The sequence below is a fragment of the Adiantum capillus-veneris genome, chromosome 22, assembly GCF_014529385.1.
Source record: "Adiantum capillus-veneris isolate H3 chromosome 22, ASM1452938v2, whole genome shotgun sequence".
Lineage (NCBI taxonomy): Eukaryota > Viridiplantae > Streptophyta > Polypodiopsida > Polypodiales > Pteridaceae > Adiantum > Adiantum capillus-veneris.
Window position 1 is genome coordinate 109,341,238 of NC_140952.1, and position 21,972 is coordinate 109,363,209.

General features: G+C 43.4%; 1 protein-coding gene across 1 annotated transcript in view; it reads left to right on the plus strand.

The window, feature by feature from the left end:
* Nucleotides 1-21,972, plus strand: part of LOC147430004 (L-arabinokinase-like) — a 131,671-nt gene that overhangs the window by 63,635 nt on the left and 46,064 nt on the right. The window contains exons 7-16 of the mRNA XM_086496202.1: nucleotides 960-1,017; nucleotides 8,427-8,494; nucleotides 8,575-8,637; nucleotides 8,828-8,881; nucleotides 8,969-9,071; nucleotides 9,292-9,401; nucleotides 9,591-9,710; nucleotides 9,791-9,847; nucleotides 18,003-18,187; nucleotides 18,275-18,443. Coding sequence (XP_086352328.1) covers nucleotides 960-1,017; nucleotides 8,427-8,494; nucleotides 8,575-8,637; nucleotides 8,828-8,881; nucleotides 8,969-9,071; nucleotides 9,292-9,401; nucleotides 9,591-9,710; nucleotides 9,791-9,847; nucleotides 18,003-18,187; nucleotides 18,275-18,443 — 987 coding nt within the window. The remainder of the gene's footprint in view (nucleotides 1-959; nucleotides 1,018-8,426; nucleotides 8,495-8,574; nucleotides 8,638-8,827; nucleotides 8,882-8,968; nucleotides 9,072-9,291; nucleotides 9,402-9,590; nucleotides 9,711-9,790; nucleotides 9,848-18,002; nucleotides 18,188-18,274; nucleotides 18,444-21,972) is intronic.

Below are 21,972 nucleotides of genomic sequence, written 5' to 3' on the forward strand. Positions count from 1 at the left end.
TTCCCAAGGCATGCAATCTGCCATTGGACAAATTCGCACTTCTTCAGACAGATCGAGGACAGAGACAGGCAAATGGACAGCCACCCCAGTCGAGGAAAAAATCTGTAAGCTTTGCAGGGGAGAGATAGAGATCATGGGGGGGAGGTATCTTTGCCATTTTCGGGAGGATTTCTGGCCCCTCTATTGTGTCATGGAGGAGTATGCGGACTTGGAATGCCTGGGGTACTTTATTTTGGAGCTCGAGATAGTAGTGACGGTGATACACCGCATATCACTACTACGAGACCTGAGCCAGAGGCACCCAGATAGAGAGCAGTGACAGATTTCTTTAGTAGACCAGACCCCACACTTACCAGATCAGCAGTGACACAGCCACTTCGCTGCATACACCTCGCTGTCGAGTCACACTCGATAGAGCTACCACTCTGTTGAGCCCGACAACTGCTCACCAAGGCGACGCCCAAGAGGCCCATAGTGTGGTCAGGTCAGAGCTATACACTGGAGACATACCACCAAATGCCTCAGCAAGACTGCCATGGCCCACCTCACAGCCGAGCTTATGGGATGATCTAGAGGCGTGAGAAGATAGTACGGGATCTCCATATATTTGGCCCTTTTAGTTTCCAGCTCTTACCTTTAGTAGACGTTAGTGTATCTTTCTTTCTTTCTCTCTGTCTCAGTTTGGTACCGGATGGAGCTAGCTAGCCCTTCACAATTATGGTTGTACTCCCCTTTTCCTATAGTTCCATTAGAGTTAGAGCTCCATCCCCCTCACCCTCATATACATATATGCTCTATCCTCTAAAACTCGAATATCTGATGCTTGATATCGTGAAAACTTGTTGGCGCATTCAGACACTTGGTGTATCATCTTGTAGTAGGTTGCATGCTCGGGGATTTTTTTTGTCTTCTGCCTTGTGTTTATCTAGAGCCTTATATGCGTGTTCCTTTGTATGCAGATTGCAGAAGACTACTCGCATGCACAGTTTCTACTCCGTCTTCCTGGATACTGCCCCAGTAAGTAGATTTTAATCGATCATGCATAGATGCTTGCAGCTGGTTTGAACTCGTCTCTGCAAAACCTGGAAATCTATTGCTCCTTCAGCCGAGGAAATCAGAGCATTAAGATCCAATTATTCCATTCTATATACCAAACTTCTAAATGATAGTGTTTACAATCTGGTTGCAATATTAAGTTTAGCTCCTTACTGTGTTTATGGTTTCAAAAATCTTGTCCTTTTTAACGCGTTAAGGCTTAAGAACAACGTTTCTGCTTCAGTGTTTGGTTGAAAACTGGAAATTGACTTCGCAAAGAGTTCATTGATCAAGGATTAATGTCAAGGAAGTGTCACAGATTTCAGCAATAGCTTAATATGATGTATGGCAAGTTGTTTGTGCTAGTCCAGAGTGGGGTGTGTGTGTGTGTGTGTGTGTGTGTGAGGCGGTGGTGTGTAGCGCGTGAAATTGCTGCTCTGTCGCGACCTGCTCCTGCGCGCTGCGGCACTTGCTGTGCCTGCACCAGCGGGGGTGTGTGAGTGTGTGTGTGCCCTCGCTGTCAGGTTCTGCGCGTTCCCTCCAGTACACTCTCAGAAGCCCTGCGCGCACTATTCAGTGATGTACTGCCCCCCCTGCTGCGAGATCGCTGGTCTGCCCTGCACCCTTTGCTGCGAGCAGCCTTCCTCCTGTGCCAGACAGTTTTCATCGCCCCTGGCCTTCTTCGATTTCTGTGCAAGCTGATGGTCAGGCCTGCCTCGATAGTCAGCCTCCTGCGCAGACTCAGTAAATTTGTCGGGTGATGCTATCGGGGTGAAGAATAGTGTTCAGTTGATGTACTGCTGTTGTGGCTTGGGATGTATTTTTCTGTGAATTCTGTACAGAGCTTGGTTTTCTAGATAGTCGGTTTTGTTTGGCGAGGAATTTGATTTATGTTCGACTCTTTGTGCGTCTTCAAGCATCGGAAAGCAATGGAACCTTCGTCGGAGGCCGCTTCCAAGATCAAAGCATACCTATATGAGGACTTTGAGGAGGCTCGACAGGCATGGAATGGTCAGGCGCCCGCTCTTGAGGTGTGCATTCCGGTGCAAGACCTCATGGACCCAATTGCTCAGTACGCTATGAATGCAGTTATTCTCTTTTTCCTAGGGAAAATGCCTACTGTGCAGGATGTCGGGCAATGGGTTGATTTTCTCCTTAAAAGACAAGCAGTTCGTGGTGTCTATTTCGGGGCGCGTGGATTTTATGAAGTTTTGCTCGCAGACATGGAAGCTAGTGGAGCCTCTACTGTTAAGGTTGCTTTGAATGTGGACAAAGGGAAAGGCAAGGCACAACAATTCACTGATTCTAAGAATGGAGCTGCTGCAAAAGGCAAAAATGTTGGACCTGTTGAGGTCAATTCATGGGTGGTGCCAAAAAAATCAGTGAAGATTCGTACACCACTTTCTTTTCGTAATTACGTTCCTTCTGTTAATGCCAACAAGAATGCATCGTTTAAGCAACTTCCATGTAGTGACAATCGCACACTGATTGATGCATGGGACAAAGCGATGCACTCTTACAAAGATGTACTTCTCGGTGAGACTTCCTCCTCAGCTGTGAACCCTGTGGACACGTTTCCTACTTTGTCTCCGAGGCCGGGTCCTCCTATGGATTTAGTGGATGGAGATGTGCCAATGGGCACCTCCACCTTATCACCATGTTTCTTGCGTATTGTACATAGGTTTTTGAATGCAAAGTCAAATTAAATTCATCTCATACAATGTGCGGGGTTTATGTAACCTGGACAAATTACGTGTGACCTGGCACTATGTACATACATTTAGAGCAGACTTAGTTGTATTGCAAGAGCATAATCAACACGAGTTCGCTGGTCAATGTTCCTATTTTACCGGTTATTGGATTGCCTATGTAGGTTTGCATGATTTCTCGGTTTATTGATGCTGGTTCGCCATGAGCTTCAGCCTATTCTGCTATACAATGATGCATGGCAGGTGGATGGTTGTACAATGTTTGTTGAACGGTCGAGTTCATGAATTTGCAGGTATTTATGCATACACGGCCTCTGGGCAAAGAGCTGCTTTATGGCAAGACATTTCATCTCACCCTTGGACTTCTAATGCATTTCTTTGTGGAGATTTCAATAATACCCCTCATTTAAATGACAGCACCACAGGAAAGTCGCATATGTTGCTTGTGGAGAAGCGTGAATGGGATCTTCTTTTTGCCTTTGCGCAAATCATTGATATATGGCGCTGTTTGCATCCTGATGCTTTTGGTTTCACCTTCCAGCATGCCGCTTATTCATCTTATAGAGTACGATGGGATCGTTGGTACTTGCTTAATGGACAACAGTATGAAGAATTTGTATGTGCTATGAGGATAGATTATGCCCTGCCGCTATCAGACCGTTATCCTCTTCTGCTGTCTTTGTCTTTTGGACAGTGTCTTAGTGATCGGCCTCTTTATAGGAAACGCTTGTTGCATGTTAACAATGCCTACCTTACTCATGAAGCTTTCTGACACATGATTGCCGATATAATTCCACCGTTGTTGGCCCATATGCATATTGACTTGGATGCTGCCTGGTATTGTTTTATCATGAGAGTACAAAGTGTCATTTGTGACTATGGTACGTAGTATATGCAACTCATTCGGGGGAATGTCCTTGATGCGAAACGGGTTAGTCAATGCCTACAACAGTTAGCTGATTCCCGGCCCTTGTTTGACTCTGAAATGATGGAGCTATGTGAAGCTAATCTATGTATTCAGCAAAATGATAAGCGGAAAATTGCTAAATGCAGACGCGTGCACGTCAACAGGTTTTAAGGGACAAAGGCTGTGCTTCGAATTTTTTTTGAAGCATCTGCATCATTCAATGGTCTCGCAATAAATTAAGCGGGTTATGCTTCCCTCGGGGGCTTGGACCTCTTCGAAGCGGGAACTTGTAGAGGTTATGGTTTAAAACTATCGTCAAATGTTTGCAACCCAATCTCAGCCATCTTTGGTAGCTTGTCGAGCACGTCAATTGTTGCTTCCTTATGTTCGTCCGATCATGTCTTCGCGGGAGGCACAATGCCTTGAGGATCCTTTCTCTGCTTCTGAATTGCATGGTGTCCTGCTTGCATTGGGCCGTTGGAGATCTCCCGGTTGGGATGGACTTACTGTGGAATTTTTCCTCTCCTTTTGTGATGCTCTTAAACAGCCCCAACTTTTCATGGTAAATGCGGCATGGGAAAAACAGGATTTGCTAGTATCATGGAAAGAGGGTTTACTTAAATTATTGCCCAAGCAAGCACTCTACGAGCAATTCTCTAATTGGCGGCCCATAACTTTGATGCCGGTGATTCACAAGTTATTGGCTAAAATGCTGGTCCATCGCATTAAGAACTGCTTGTTTACAGGACTTCATCAGGCTCAATATGGTTTTATTCCTCATCGTCAAATCGTTGACAATTTGGCAAATGTTTTGATTGGCATGGAGTATGCTAAGTACATGCAACAGGATGTGCGGGTCATGCAAGTTGACATTGAAAAGGCCTTTGACACTGTGCAATGGGATTTTATTGCTGCCACAATGAGGTGTCTCGGGTTTGGTCCTAAATTGGCCAATTTGGTTTATTTCTTGTATACTTGCAGCACGTCTTCGGGGATCCTGGAAGGGGAATTGACCGAATCGTGGCCGCTTGGTTGTTCGGTTAGGCAAGGTTGCCCCCTTAGCACTTTGTTGTATGCTATTGCCACTCATCCTATGTTGATGTATCTTGATCACTTGACATCTTTGCAGTTGCCATTGGGTCATTCAATTATTGGACAGGCTTATGCGGATGACTCGTTGTTTACGCCTAGCAATCAACAGAGCGATGTTCAAGTGATTATGGAAGCTTTGGAATTGTTTGCGATTGCGGCTGGTCTTAAAGTCAACTTCCATAAATCCAAGCTTTTACCACTCCGTTCTTGTGATTGGCATGCTCTGCTGTGGCTAGGAGAGATTGTTCCTCCAAATGTGATCACCAGGCATTTGGGTTATCCGATTGGATGGAACGTCACTCACACGCAAAAAGTAGACTGGGTTATGCAACGCTTGAATGTTAAACTACATTACTGGAAGCTTTCTACTTGGCCACTGCATGTTCGCCTGAGAATCGTTCAGAGTATCCTCATGGCATATGTTCAGTTCTTTTGGCCTCGTCACTGCCTTGACTCTCTCATGTCGCCATATTGTCTCATTTGTGGCGAACTCATGCACACAAAAAAGGCCTGCGTCTAATGTAAATGACAAAACTTTGTACACCAAAGCGCTTTGGTGGTTTGAATATTTTGGACCTGCGTAGGCATGTCTTGGGTAGGAAGGCTATGCTATTGCCTACACTTACGCAACAATCTCAGCCTTGGACTCTTATGTTTGCGCACTTGAGCCAGCAGGTGGTTACGTCCTCGTTTGGTCATTGGCAACCATCTATTTGGGAGGTGGTATTTGGTAAGATGGATGGCCATATTCCTGGATGCCCGCTTGCTTCCATCTTGCTCTCTGCCTGGAAACAGGTTACGAATCATTTATCGTGGAATGCTCGATTCGCTTGGAGAGTCTTCATTGGAGCCGGGCCTTTTCTCTTACCTTGGTTGACCGCTCGCCTCGCCAAGCGTCTTTCCTCTCCTGCCGTGGCATTCGAGTGGTTGAGGATGTGGTGGATGCAGCTGGTTTCACTTTGGAGTTTCCATTTGCCGCTCGCCGTTTTGGATTGGGCATGCATTATCGCCAGTTCTGGAGAGAATTGCAGCGAATGTTGGTGCCCGTTTTCACCTTGGCTGATGGTGATCGCATGTCTGACTGGAATCTTCGGGAAATGCCATTTCAAGTTATATCTGCTGGTCGGGCATATGCTCTTCTTTTGCCTCAACCATGGCTTGCTGATCATTGCAACGCTCTTTGGCACATGCATAAATCAGATATTTGGTGGAGAAGGCTTCTATCTGCATTATGGGAAAGCCGTTTGCCACTGAAGGAGCGTTTGTTTCTTTGGCGTTGTTTACTTGGTGTGCTCCCTGTGGGTACCTTTCTTAGGATGCGCCGCATCCACCCTTCATCCTGTGTCCGCTTCGAAAATCCTGAAACTTTTTGGAATGGTTGTGTTTCGGGAGGTCAATATGGTGTTTTGGTGTTTCCCACATCCCACGGGGCGTTTCAGGGTGTTTCTCGCAGCTAAGAATAGTCTTTAGAAATTCTCCTCTTCATCTCATAGGGTCAAACCGTGAGATGACTATTGAGGAAGTGGGAAAAATCACTCGAAAAGAGATGTCAAGGGGTACATTGAGGTAAAAGAAATTTGAGAGGTTCAATGGTGGTCCAATATGGCTTAGAGGAAATATTGCACAGCTTAGAGGTTGAACAAAATCTAACATGTCTCAGAGGCAATGGATCCATGGCTTAGAGGTTGGAGAGCACGTGTCCTTCAAAAGGACCGTACATTCCCCGCTTCCAACCAATAGAGTGATAGCTATCCCCCCTTTAAGGTAAACAAAGGTAAGTACCATGGGGATAAAGGCTTCTTTAGGAAGCCATGCATAGGGTGGTCTCACCAATAGCCTCTTGTTACATGTTTGAGCTGGAAGGTGCGCCTTAGTAGCTGCCGATTGGGAGGGCCCAGATGCCGAGGTTGTGGCAAAAAGTTGGTGCTTTGTACTTGGCTCACCTTGATTGAGAAGCCACAGGCAAGTCAAGGATGTTACTCGCATGCATAAGAAGCATAAGTCGAAGGTCTCTCTTGTGTGTGTGAGCTGAAGCTAATCACAAACGAAGGCTGAAAATGATCTTGTGTATTGATGCTGGTCCCCCTCAAGGCTGGAGAGCTGAATTCTTATTGACAAGCTGTGTTGCCATCGGAGAGGAAACGATAAATTCAGCCTACAAGTGACATTCCTTCTTTGGCAGAAATCGCTAAGAAATCCGCTGAGGAGAAGGCTTTGAAGATCTCTGATTTGAGGCAATCTTGTACTTTAGATTGCCCTAGGACTTTTATCTTTTGGTGATACCATTTATGGTTGAATCTCTGGTGTATTACTTTGATTCAATTCGACCTTAGGGTCTATGCCCTTGAGGTGATTTTTTAATAGAAAGATTTTAATTTTTGCAAAAAAATAATAACGTGAATACTTATTTCAAAGTTTTAGTAAAGTAAGCTTCTTTAACATATTCTTCCTAAGCCTTTTATGAAAGCATTTTCAAGTGAAGAATGGTTTGTTTACATCTGTTTTTGTTTAGAAACAAATAAGGTGAATTAGAAAAAATTCTGTTTTCTTGTGTCCCTGGCTTTTGTGTTTTTGTGAGTGTTTTATCCTTTCTTATAACTCATAAGTCCAGACTTTTCTGTCCTTATGAATGTAAGGCATATACGAATAGGATTAGCACATGAAGATCCTAGTGCTGGATACGCACGCTGATTGATCTTGCCAGGTCGTGTTTGTGATGCTACAGATAGCCAAAATAGGCCAAGGGGATGAAAAGAAGGAGAGCTTGAGTGTGGAAGAGAAGGCAAATCCTGGTAAGGTGGAGGAGGGAATAGCAATGAGGGCGAACTCTCTCTATACTGCTAATGGATTCAAGAAGGCCAAGGCGATGAATAAGAAGGAAAGCCTGAGCGTGGAAGAGCAGGTGAGACCTGGTAAGGTGGAGGGACTAGCGAAGAGGGTGACCTCTCTCTGTATGACGATCTTGCTCTCCATAGGTGGAGTGCTGAGAAAGTAGAAACCGATGCCCTTTATCAAAAAGGCTGTATTTGCTAAAAGCCAAGCCTTTAAGAGGCTTTAGAATAAAACAAGGCTAATTAAGAGAGACAAATGAGAGATCCCCAAAAGATCTTGAGGATCTTATCTTGAAAGATAATAAGGCTTAGCTGTAATCGTAATAAGCCATTGTTATTGGAAGATTATTCATAGGGATTAAAGACTACCAAATAGGATTTGAGCATCTTACACAATGGATAGATGGCATTAAAAAAAAGGATAAATTAGACTACGCAACCTGCTTTAGGAAATATAGATAAACAAGAGACGACATAGATAGAAATAAATCACTAACCCACGATGAAAACTGATACAACTCATAATGAGGATATATTTCTAACTAATAGGTTTAGCCCTATCTTTATCTAGTAGAACCATATTATTAGAAGTGCCTTTAGGAATGAACGATGCTAACAATCAGCTTAACTTAGGTTTGGGTGCTTGAGCTTTGCTAACCCTGAACACAACTTATCTGTAAAAGCATATTCGGCTAAATAAATTTGTATATTTGATATCCACTGCTGAGTTATTGAGAGAATGAACTGTGGTAGTCTTGGTATCAACCACTGCATTTTGTAGTGAATCCCACGTTGTCATTGAACTTCTTGTAGTTCATTGTCACTAGTAAATGTTTGTCCTTTTTGTTGCAGTGCCAGCATTTCGTGATACAATTGATGTGCCGCTTGTTGTGCGAAAGCCATTAAGATCTAAAGAAGAGGTCTGAAAACAACCCTTACTGCTGCTTTTTAATGACAGAAAGATTAGGTAGTGAAAAGTATAACTTTTAAGTCAGTTCAGGTGAGAAATGAACTTGGAATCAATGAAGGGGAGAAGCTGTTGCTCTTCAACTTTGGAGGCCAGGTATACTCTTAAACCTATTCAACAATACTTGAAGCTATAGGATAGGGGTATATGGAATCATCTTTAATGTGAGCTAGCAAATCTTGTGCCGTACATGGTGGCCATAAGCGTATGTCTGCATTTGATAAGTCTATGTCAACATTTACCTCACAGACATTCTTTTGATGGTCGTATTTTTCACTTTATGCAGGATGCTAACTGGTCACTTGAAGAGGAATTTTTACCCAGGGGCTGGAAGTGTTTGGTATCTATATCTATCTGAGTCAAATGTGGTTTTTTATCATATGCAAGTTATCTGGCTGGTCCTTAGGCAAGTAAATTCGTTTGGAAGGTGTGTGCAGCACCCACAGGGCAGACTTTACCTTCAAACTTTAAAGCTGTTGCGAGTGATGCTTATACCCCAGATCTTATTGCAGCAAGCGACTGCATGCTTGGTATGATGATTACAAATTTAATAGGTTGTACACATTGGTTTACACATATGAACATTAAAGGCTGGCCATCAGCTTTTGGTTGTCCACAGTAAAAATAAAACTTCTCCAATCTCCTATGCCATGCATTCATTAATCCCTTCCTAAGTCTGATCTTCCGTTTGTTTTTTTCTCCTTCTGATGTGAACACAAACCAAATGACTTGTTAGAGACCTATCTGCAGGCAAAATAGGTTATGGGACCACAAGTGAAGCATTGGCATTCAAAGTACCCTTTGTGTTTGTGCGTCGTGACTACTTTAATGAGGAGCCATTCTTAAGAAACATGCTTGAGGTAAGCAAATCACCTCTCAACTTTGTGAAGTAAATCATGTTTTAATGCAGTCAAGAGGGTTTTTAACTTGATCAAGCTATCTGTGTTATATATATTTCTCCTCGCTAAGGATGTTTAAGTTGAAATAGCAATGGCTATCTTTAACTTCCTAGAGCATTTAACCCACCAATCGCCGTTGTCTTTTTGCAGTATCATCATTGTGGAGTAGAGATGATTCGGCGTGATTTTTTGACCGGCTGTTGGTCTCCCTACTTAGCAAAAGCTCTAAAAACTGTCCCATCATATGACGGACCCTTGAATGGTGGAGAGGTGAATAATTTTTTCAAATGGTAACGAGGCCATGCATCAGTTGTGAGTTGTGACTAGAAGGATTTAATGGGTATGTGCAGGTTGTTGCAAGAATAGTGGAGGAAACTGCATCGGGAAACAATCTAGCTTTTCAAAAAGTAAGTTTCCATCCCTTGGTTTACTGAAACCAAGGCAAAAGATGCTCTCTAACAATTCACCGACACAAAGTACACAAAATACCTTCCTCGAGGTTGAGAAGGGCATAATCGTGTGAGAAAGTTGAGGATGCACCCTACCAACATTTTTAAAACATAGACTAGAATACTTCTATTGATGTTGGTGGATTCCCAAGAGAAGAAACTTCTGAGCTATCTGATACACCACTAATCTGGCCACCAAAACGAGGCAATGGCCACAAGAAAATGATGATGACCAAAGCTCTTCTTGCACTTTCGGTAAGAAACGAGGGGACGTTACTGAGCTCAACAGATCGCAACACCTCACAGACTTGAAGTTTGCTTCCCCAGGCATAACACAACCAGTCAATATCGTTAATAGCAAGTGGTGCAGTGCCTCTGAATCTAGGGAGAACCCATCCCCATGTGAAATTTCAGTAAACTGTGGCACCGTGTTTGATAATGTATTTATGCTAATGAATTCCTCGTCAATAAGTTGCATAACTTCGATTGATAGTGCCTCAGCTCCAGCTTGGTACGTTTTGGCATAAGGCAAAATAAAATTTTGCCGAAAAGCTAATGGAAGAAAATTGCATTCATTTTGAAATTAAAGCAGCTATTTCAGCCCCTTACAATTTATATACGCATACCATGGTCATGTTGAGAACAAACGAGCCACACGGTGTCAAGAAGTACGCACTGCAGCAAGAAATTGCGGGGCCTCTGACTGTGAGGGTCGAGCTTTGGAAGCAAAAGAAACACTTAAAAAGTGCAAAAATTCCAGCCATGAAAGACACACTCTAGAAAATAACCAAGATCGACTCAAAACTCTTGTTTGCGTGATGATTTGGTGTAGCCTCGCTCGCAAGCACAGATAGATGCTCTTCGCCCTGATAAAAACCCTAAATTTACGCTTCAATTCTTCATCGCGACCATTTCATGGAAGCTTCAGAACTTCATTACACAAGCCCAAATGGTTACTTTAGGAGATTAAACCCTAATTGGTGGCCTCAGAGCCTCGAACGTGTGGTGGAAACAGCATGGGACTGCCCTAGCACCCTCCCTTGCAATGGTAGTATCTCCTCTGTTAGATATCCAAATGAGTTCATTTTTGGTTCTATAAACTCTCTCCCAACTTGAGCAAGGATGGCACCGTCGTTGCTATGGCATTTTTTTGCCAATTTTTGACCATTTTATAACCATTTTTAGCCTAAAAATGCTCCGCTAAAAGCCCAAACAAGCTTGGAAAAATTCCTAAGTTTGTGGAAGGTTCCTTTGGGCTCAAATTACATGTTGAACCTTAGTTTCCCACTTGTCAAGCACTTTGGACACATCTTTAACAGTCACGCATGAAACCTACTATTTATGGCGAAAATCGCCCGCATTGAACTTTCTAGGAAAAACGAGTGTTCCACTTCGAAACACTTGACATTTGTTCATTTTTAAGCAGATTAGACATGTTTTAATGTGTTAAAACATGCATTAGTGCCACGTCCAAGGCCTCGCCTCCCCGATAAGGTACGCACTCGACTGCAACCGCGGCATCTGTTTTCGCATATATACACTGTAGCATTTGGTCCCACAAATCAAAACCATGAAGAGTAAGGTAAATAATTTATGTTAGAATTATGCACGTGCCATGGCATGACATCGGTCAAATTTATTTTCTTTCTGACAGCAACAAAGTGAGCCTAGAGTTGATTGATTCTTTTAAGAAGCAACAAAACTCTAAAGAAAGGAGTTAAACATAGGAACACTTGTATGCTTGGAGAACAAAGGCTCCAAAAGTCTCACAGGTTTCTAAGGTCATATGGAATTTTTCATACGTTTGCTCATCATCAGTTTGCTGTCTCACAAATGGATGGCAAGCGTTTGCATCATTTTTGAGATACTAAGGCTCATCCTTAGGACATGAGGGGATGCGGCTATGTCTTTTAGAGAGAGAAACAAGATATTGTAGATGTAACAAACTTGGACACTCCAAGTCAGGAACTGGCACGACACAGGAGAGAGAATCACCTTAAACACTTTACACTTAAATCACAGTTCAATTGAGTCAAGCCCAGCGTAGTTCCGTGCCGAGAGAGATTGGCCCCAAAGACTGGCGCCCCTATCAATAACTCTTTTTGTATTCATAATTGAGCAAAGTACAGTTGCCTTTGGGTCGCCTTTAGTCACTTGTTAGCACAAAGTGAGCCAGAGAGATCCCAAGTGACTTATTTGAAGGCCCTTGGCCTTGGGGAAAAGCAGTACATGAAAAGCCTTCAACTCAAAAGCACTTGGCTCCCAAAAACAGGTAGCGCAAAAAGCGGAATTCCGTACGTCCTGCCATATTAGCACAACCAGCGCGATATGCGGAAATGTGTACGGATAGCCACATCAGCAACTCAGCATGAATTGCGGAAATTCGGTACAGCAGCAAACCGCTAGCTCTTTTTAATTCCTAGTGTCCCCTAGGGCCCTGTTAGCAAGTGCCCATAATTTGGGACACTTATTAGCATGCCACGTCATCAATTTGTGACATACACCCCCTCTTGAAAGAGTTGTAATCACCCTCGATAATGCCTGCAAAACAAACAGAGGCCATAAACCAGTTCAATAGACACTGACCCTAAGTACCGACGCACTAGACAAACACAAATCTAGCACTTTCACAAAGATGACTCAATCAGTGCACATTCACATCATGACTTAGTCAGTGCACATTTACATCATATCAATCGCATAAAAATTGATTCCAGATCTTAGCATGATTCTGGCAACGTATTTAGCAATCGCATCTAGATCCATCCCGAACTTCACTAATGTCGGATTAGCTAATTCTTATTGCGATCATGTCTATAGATTCTCAAGACCGAAATGTTGCAGTCATTTCATCTTTCAAACCTGCACTCAAACAAAATCACACGAGAGAGTACAAATCAATCAGATTCAGTTTCGGGAATACCCATTTTGAATATTCATAAAGTTATACAACAAAATATTGTCAGCACAACAATATCCCTGAAATACAATGGGAGAATCAGTGACTCTATTCCATCCAAGTAATCTATGACAAAGGAGCAGAGTGACTCCCCTCTTGTGCAGTCCTGTCTGCACCATAATCAATCGTGCTGATCTGCGGGATCTTTCGGAATAGACGCAGCTAAGACAAAAGCCTCAAGGTAAACTTTCAAAATCTGAGGAGTATCTGCTAGGTCCTCATCCTCCATCCACTTTGCATTCAATGCCGGATAGTTATTAAATTTTACTAAGAACTGCCAAATTACTTTACCTTTCACTTTTCTTTCCTTATGTGCCAGAATTTGTTCTGAAACGAGTATCTTCTTGCTCTTTTCCACTTCGGTTGCTCATCAAACTCCCCATCAACTGACACCTCATCCTTAAAAGGGTTTCAAGAGACTCACATGAAACGCATTGTGAATCTTCCAAAGTGTCTGGCAACTTGAGTTTGAAGGATACATCATTGATCTTTTCTTGAATCTGGAAAGGGCCATAATACCTCATGCTAAGCTTTGGAAAAAGCCGCTCCTTCCCTTTCGTTTCCTTAGATTGCTCCTCAAGCTCCTTGTCAACTGGCACCTCACCCTTGAAAGGTTTCAAGAGACTCACATGAAAAGCATTGTGAATCTTTCTAGTTTCTGGCAACTTCAGTCTGAAGGATAGATCACTGATCTTCTCTTGAATTTGAAAAGGGCCATAGTACCGCATTTTTAGCTTTGGAAAAAGCTGCTCCTTTCCCTTTCGTCTCCTAAGGCATGCCTTCTCAAACGGTAAGAGCACCCAAATCATCCTCCTTTAACTGCAAGTTGCATCGATGTCTATTAATTGCCTTGTTATGCCGTGTTTGATTGATTCCCGGTAGTACACCACTGAACCGGCCACCTTACAGAGTTAGCCAAGCCCAAAATGAAGAAATAATGAACCAAAACAGATCGATGATATACTCGATAGACTTGAGGGTTCTACTTGCCGAATTGATCTGAAGAGTGGTTATCATCAGTTCTAGACACGTTTATAAGACAGTTTTCAGGACGACTTTTGGTTTATACGAATATTTGGTAATGCCATTTGGCCTTACGAATGCACCGGCTACATTCAACCCGTATGATGGACATAATTTTTAGAGAGTACTCATCATTTGTGGGCACCTTCTTTTGACGATAGCATCATCTTCTCCAAGATTCAGGCAGAACACAGACACCACCTATTGCAAAGTCTTCTAGGTATTGTAGAAACATAGATTGGTTATCAACGCCAAAAAGAGCGAATTTTTCCTTTGTGAAATCGGCTCCGAGTAAATAATGCCGCCATTGTGTCTCTTTCTCATATATCTGTGCTACCAACTCTGGCCGTGAAAACATCCTGCTTTCGTTAGCAATGGCATGGCCTTCTTGCATCAAAACTGCTCTGCGACTACGACCACAAGCATCCAATAAACTTCGAATGTCTTTTGCAAGTCTGGCAAAGCCAACACTGGTCCGGTAGTCAATTTTTCTTTGAGCGTCTGAAAAGCAGTCACCTCTGTCGGTCTCCATGTGGAAGGGACTCCTTTTTGAGTCAGTAAATGCAAAGGTGAAGCTATCTCTGCAAACTTCCGAATGAACCACCGCTAATAAGAGAACAAGCCCAAAAAGCTTCGAACTTCGTGAACCTTCTTTAGGTCAGGCCAATCACGAATAGTTTCGATTTTGGCCGGGTCCATTTGCACTCCTTCGTAGACGATGTGCCCCAAGAAATGTATCTCCGGTAAGAGAAACTCACTCTTTTCGACATTGATAACCAATCTATGCTCACGCAATGCCTGAAAGACCTGTAGCAGATGATGTCTGTGTTCTGCCTCATTCTTGGAGAAAACGATAATGTCACCAAAGAAGTGTCCACAAAAGATCGATACTCTCGGAAAATCCTATCCATCATTCAATTAAATGTTGTTGGAGCATTCGTGAGTCCCAAAAGCATCACCAAATTTTCATATAAATCAAAAGTTGTCCAAAAGGCTGTCTTGTAGACATCTCCCAGAGCGATTCGGATCTGGTGATATCCACTTTTCAAATCAATTCGGCTGAAACAAGAGGATCCCTGAAGTCTGTCGAGAATATCGTCGATCCTTGGAATAGGGAATCTGTTCTTGATGGTGATTTTATTGAGAGCTCTGTAATCAATGCACATTCTCCAAGATTCGTCTTTCTTTAGTACTAGCAAAACCAGAGAACAGTAAGGTGACATGCTAGGTTGGATGAGACCCTTTTCTAGAAGTTCGTTTACTTGGTTCATTATTTCTTCATTCTAGGCTCGACTAACTCGATAAGGTGGCCCGTTCGGTGGTGTACTTCAAGAATCAAATCAATCGTATGGTCCTCGGGACGAGATGGAGGTAACTCGCCTGGTAGAAGCAATCAGACTGTGTGCAAAAATTATTCTCGTTCTTTATCCAATTCATACATATTGGTTCTTTGTTCATCATTCAATTCTTTCAAGTAGATCGAGTAAACAAAAAGATTGGATTTCATTAATTTTGAAATGACCGAAGCCGATACAATAGGGACAGAATCGCTCTTCAATTTTACATCAAGCACAATTTTCCTGCCCTTCTCATTCCTCAAAGTCGCTTTTTTTGCCTGATAGTCAACCATGGCGTTGTTCTTGTGGTACCAAGGGATTCCTAGTAGGACTTCACACCCTTCCAAAGGCATGATGTAAAAGTCCTCGTGCCCTAAATACCCTTGACAATGCAAACGAAGTTTGCAAATGACAGGTGTAATGGCAACATCTCGTCCGGATGCCGCTAGAACTGCCTCCACCTGTGGCCCCATTCGGTAGGGCGTAATTCCAAATCGAACCGCCAATTCAGGTGAAATGAAGTTGTCCTTGGCTCCTCCCTCAAAGAAGACGAGGGCTTCCTGATCTCTTACTTTGCCCCATACGCAGCAAAGTTGTGTGCTTTCGTCCATTTGATTCTGGTCTTTCCCCATACAATCTGATACCAGTCCTGCTTTCATCTTTCCTTTCCTGCCACGTTCTTCAGCCGCTTTAGAACTCTGTGGCCCGTCTTCCGAGTGTCCTCGTTGTGCCTTTTTGGGGCACCTTGCAAAGATGTGTCCTTGTTCTCCACTGTCAAAACACTTCCCCTCCTTAAGATAATCTGTTCTCTGTTTCTTGGTCGATCGGGGTCGGCATCCTTCTTTTTCTGAAACTTGTTCTTTCTTCTATTATCATTTGTTGAGTTCTGTCCAGTCCTTGGTGTCGAAACTTGATCAGTGGGGTAAGTCAAGTTACCCAAATGCATAGAAAATCCCCGCTTAGCATGTCCCATCAATTGTTGTATGGACTCGGACTTCTGCTCAAGGCAGTAATCTTGGATCTCTTTGGGAAGTCCACAACAAAACCCCCTAAGCATCCCCCTTGTTGCGTTTCTTCGATTGTTTCTTCGCTTCCCAAAAGTTGGTTGACTCGCCTTTTGAGGACTTCATCAAGTTATTCGTCAGTAAACATCCTTGGAATAGGAGGTTTCTTGAGGGCCGTTTTTAGTGGTGAGTCAATAGCTTTTTGCCAATGTGTATGCACTTTGTCAATCGGGTGCCGGGTCAAAAATTTGGCATAATATGGACCCTTTGCAAATTGGAGCATTTGCTTTGCGCACTCATCAACCTGCTATTGACGTTGCATCTCCATAAGCTTATACTACGTAGGCCAAGGTGGCCCGTATTTGTGATCTGCTAATCCATTAGAATTTTCCATGCTGCCTCCCGTTTTTGAGGTAGCAAGAGAAGTCGTCTGATTCTTGCTAGAATCCATGTGTGTCGCGAGAAAAAGGATCAGATTCCCCGGTAGAAGAGAATCGACTGAGCTCTGATACCATTATAACAAACTTGGACATTCCAAGTCTGGAATCTGGCACGACGCACGAGAATCACCTTAAACACTTCACACTTAAATGACAGTTCAATTGAGTCGACACGGTGCGGCGTAGTTCCTTGCCCAGAGAGATTGGCCCCAAAGATTGGCGTCCCTTTCAGTATTTCCTTTTGTATTAATAATTGAGAAAAGTACAATTGCCCTTGGGTCGCCTCTGCTCACCAGCTTGTCAGTACAAAGTGAGCCAGAGAGAGCCAAAGGGTCTTATTTAACGGCCCTTGGCCTTGGGAAAAAGCAGTACATGGAAAGCATTCAACTCAAAAGCACTTGGCTCCCAAAAATAGGCAGCGCAAAAAGCAGAATTCCGTACGGCTTGCCATGTTAGCACAGCCAGCATGATCTACAAAAATCTGCATAGACAACCACGTCAGCAACTCAGCGTGAATTGCGGAAATTCCGTACAGCAGCAGTCCGCCAGCTCTTTTTAATTCCTAGTGTCCCCCAGGGCCTTGTCGGTAGGTGCGCATAAGTTGGGACACTTTTTAGCATGCCATGTCATCAGTTTGTGACAATAGATATCCTTTTGGAAGGTATTTGTTTCTACCGAGATTATAAACTGTTCAGTGTTGGATATGTACAAACAAACTACGAATCGCATATTTGCAGCCCTGTTAGCATGGCACTGACTAGGATATGGTAATAAAATTTTAGCATCCTTTAGGAGAGGAAGGCAGAGATTTTTGATATATTATGAATATGTCAGGTGGCGCATATTGTGTGCAAGTTGCAGGCTAGTCCTGAGACATGAGTCCAGGAAGCTATTGAAAAACTTCTGGTAGGTTTTATGCACACTCGAGGAGAAAGTGGGGTCATTTAGTGGCTCAGTTCTATGCAAGAGAGCAAATGACAGAGCAGGCTGGTTGACAAGTTCTATTTTTTTGTGAGATGAGTATGGTCAATGAATAAGGAGCACACAGCTCCGTCGTGGCCTCTATTTAACATTCACACGATCTCTCACAAATACTGAGGACTGCATAGCTCCTATCTAACATTTTCTCATAAAGGAGAGAGCAGACTGGTTGATAAGTTCTATTTTGTGCGAAATGAGCGTAATAAGTACACACCTCCATGCTGTCTCCTTTCTGATTCATGCATTTGATTTTAGCTTTTTCTGTGCTTATTCAGATGTTTTCCTTACTTACAACCTCGTAAAGATCCTGTGTTTTTCCTATCATTTGTTTTATTGACAAAAGCTTTCGTGTATTTAATGAATTTACAGAAAAGTGGTGCGGGAAGACTTCAAGATGCTATCGTCTTTGGATTTCAAATGCAAAGGATACCTGGCCAGGAATTAGGTATACCAAAGTGGTATACACATGCTGAAAAAGAATTCACACTTCGTTCAGCTTCTAGTCTTGAGTGCATCACTTCTAGCTTGTCAGAAAAGTCCCTGAAACCTGAAGTGTAAGTCTGTTTAACATTCAAATTGCCTCTGGGGTTACAATAGGACATGCCTTAATGCTGATTTGTCTGCATGTTGCGAATTGACAGGGGGGACTTCGAAGTTCTTTATGGAGATGGCTATAATCTTCTTGATACTACAGCGTTTTTGAAGAGTCTATCAAGCTTAGCAGACATGACAGATGAGAAACGAATAACAATGTCAGAAGCACCATTTTCACGAGAATGGCTTGCGGCGGCAGGACTGTTTGACTGGAAGGTCTGACTGCCTGATCTGTACTTTTAAGGATTAGTAATTTTGGAGTGTTGATCACTTGTTTCAATCAATACTGCAGCATCTATCTGAACGCACATACTAATCAATCAGAAGTATTTGATGAAGTAACATCAACACTTCCCTTCACCCCACCCCGTACCATCCCCCCTTCCCCCCTTTTTAAATGAGGATCTGACTTCTGCACCGGTGGCGTATTGATAGGAGCATATGCCATGCATTCTATGTGTTGGTTGTGAAAGTGGCAATGCATTCTCGAGGCAAGGAGAAAGGGCACATATGCTGCATACTGTGATGGTAGAGTGATTGTTACCGAGTCCCAATGTTCAGGAAAAGTGTCTTAGCTTACAACTTTACCTTTTAGAAACTCCAGAAATGCCTGTTCAAAGCAGAGGGAAAAGGAAAAATGCCCCTTCAGAATAGTTTTAGAAAAAAACGGACCAGAATTTGGAAATTTTGTGTCAGGAGAAAACTTGAAGGGAATTATTTTTCTGAACACTGTTTCTGGCTTTTGATATACTTGGCCAATGAGACCTTACAGATGTTAGCATTTAGAAATTGCCACCACAGGGTATGTGGAGTTGGGGTGGAGAGCGAGGAGCACTATGTATATAGATATCCAGCATATGAGAGCGCACGGGGCTGATATAGAGCCCTTTTGGCAGGACAGCCAGTACTTAAAGCATTATGGGAGTTGAGAGAGTTGAGACACCTTGGTTGCTTCTTAGCTGCCCCAGTTTCACCCACTTACATTCCAAGAGGCGTCACATTAGAGCAGACACCCGAGAGCATAGAGTGGGCCTTCTCAAATCCTGCTGCTTCTGTGGGGACCCTTCACTCCCTACCTGCCTAAGCATGCGATACTACACTCCCAGTTTGGTACCAAATGGAGCTAGCTAGTCCTTCGCATATCATGGTTATACTCCTCTATGCATATATTTCTAGATATTAGAGTTAAAGCTCCATCCCCCCTTGTAACAAACTGCTGACATGTCAAAAGCCCTGAAGAATGGAGTCAACTTGCAGATACTGGCCGAGGGGCCTAAACCCTAAGTAAAGAGGCAGAGCAGCAGGAAATAAAGCAGGGCTCACACACACAGACAAGAACTTGCAAAGCAGGCTGATGACATGGCAGATTTTAAAAACTCACGTTGGCTGATGATGTGGCAGAACTATACGGATTTCCGCTTTTCACATTGGCGGTGCTAACGTGGCATGACTGTACGGATTTCCGTAAATTGCGCTGGCAGCTTTTTGGCTTTGCTTTTGGACTAGATGCTTTTGAGTTTGAAGGCTTTTCACTGTAATTGCTTTTAGTCCAAGGGCCTTTAAATATGAGGTTAGGGCTCATTCTCTTGCATGCTTCTTGAAGAAGGTGCAGAGTCTGGAGTACCGGCTTGTACTGTGTTGATGCAATATAAAGAAATACCGAAAGGGGTGCCAAGATTTGGGGCCAATACTCTCTGGGGTGGAATTCCGCCACTCCGTGTCGCGTGTCATCTCTCTCTTTTAGTTCAGTTGTTATTGAAGTGCTAAAAGTCTGTTCAGTCTGTTCTTTTCTATTGGCACGTGGTGCCCGTGTTGTGACAGTGGTATTAGAGCATCAAGCGTGTGCTTTTCTGAAAGCATACCGGTCCTACCAAGGAACAGACAAAGCAAGATTGCACTTTCAAAAGTTCATTGGAAATTTTAGGTTCGTGCTCCGACCCTGGACTTATTAGCCACTCCCACCCTTACTACATCACGCATCGGGCGCGCTCCGTCTTCACTGCTCATGTCTTACAGGGCATAAGCCATAAAGATCACTTACAAGAGAAGGATCCAAAATTTGTTTCGAGGCAATGCTTTTCTCAGAGGCAGTGCTATGCAGATGTTCATAGCTACGAAGCCGCACACTTCCAAGTACTTGGCAAGAAATTTTTTGCCTGAAGTTGTATGGTTTTTGACATCTTCCTTGGGAGTGCAACTTCTGGCAGAGTGGGGTATCCTAAAATGCTTGCCATGGAAACCCTAGCAGATGATACTTTGAAATTTCTCGACATCTCTCAGTACATGTCTCTTCACGAGTAGATGACCTTGGAGATCCAGTGCGATTGCTATCTTGGGACTACCATTGCCGCCAATGAAAACACTGTTTGACTAAGAGCTGATGGACCATGCTATGCTCGGCTACGACCCTATGGAATGAACCTAACCCTAATTTTTTGGTGTAAGTTTCAGGATGGAAAGTTAGTCGACTTTTCGAGCTCGACTAATGTCGAGATTGCTTTTTAAGTTCGAAATCTGTTTGAGAACTTGTTTGGTGATCCTATTTGAAATGGATGGTATCTGTTTTGAACCTATTTTGGTGCCGATTTGAATTGTTTGACTCTGGTTTTAGTACTGATTTCAATGATTGGTGATTTTACTCCCGGGTAGAGTAGTGAGAAATGATGTTTGAGACTACTTGTTCATACTCATGGCCCGGACCCTTGTGGTTATTTGCGGGGGGGGGGGGGGGGGGGGGGGGTATTGAATGATTGAAAAATGCTGTTTTTTTTAACTCATGGCCTGAACCCTTGTGGTAATTTAGGGGGGGGGGGGGGGAGGGGGGGGGTATGGGGGTATTGTTGTTGTTACTCATGGCCCGGACCTGGATGGTTATGCGGGAGGAGTATTAAGAAGTTTGAGCAGTGGTTACTCTCAACGCCTCCAAACGACGTAGGCTGCGGTGGGGGGCGTTTGGTTGTAGAAAGGCCTCTATATCTCATGGCCCGGACCTTTTTAGGTTATTTGAGGGAGGAGTGATGAGGGAGTCGTTGAACAGCTCATGGCCCGGACCTGTATGGTTATTTGCGGGGGGAGTGTTCATCGGCGGCTTTATGTTTTCATGTCTTGTAACATGCATATGTAAGCATTTGTGCTGCATTGTGATGTGCCAACTACTGAATATTCCTAATTGGATGAGATTGCCTGGGTATGTAATTTTAGTGCATGAAGACACCCGTGGAAGATCGGTACGGTCTGGGTGTAATGGCTAATTTTACTACGCCGGAATATCAAGAGTTCCGAAACTAAATGTCCCTCGGAATGACCCTCAGAAATTTTTGATTTAACTTGAGTTGTTTTTGCAGATATGTTGTAATCGTGGACGATTACTCTCTTTCAAGTAGGGGAGATGTAACAAACTGTTGACGTGTCAAAGCCCTGAAGAATGGAGTCAACTTGTAGATGCTGGCCGAGGGGCCTAAACCCTAAGTAAAGAGGCAGAGCAGCAGGAAATAAAGCAAGGCTCACACACATAGACAAGAACTTGCGAAGCAGGCTGATGATGTGGCATATTTCCAAAAATCATGTTCGCTGATGACGTGGCAGAACTGTACAGATTTCCGCTTTTCACGTTGCGGTGCTGACATGGCAGGACTATACGGATTTTCGTAAATTGCACTGACAGCTTTTTGGCTTGCTTTTGGACCAGATGCTTTTGAGTTTGAAGGCTTTTCACTGTAATTGCTTTTTAGGCCAAGGGCCTTTA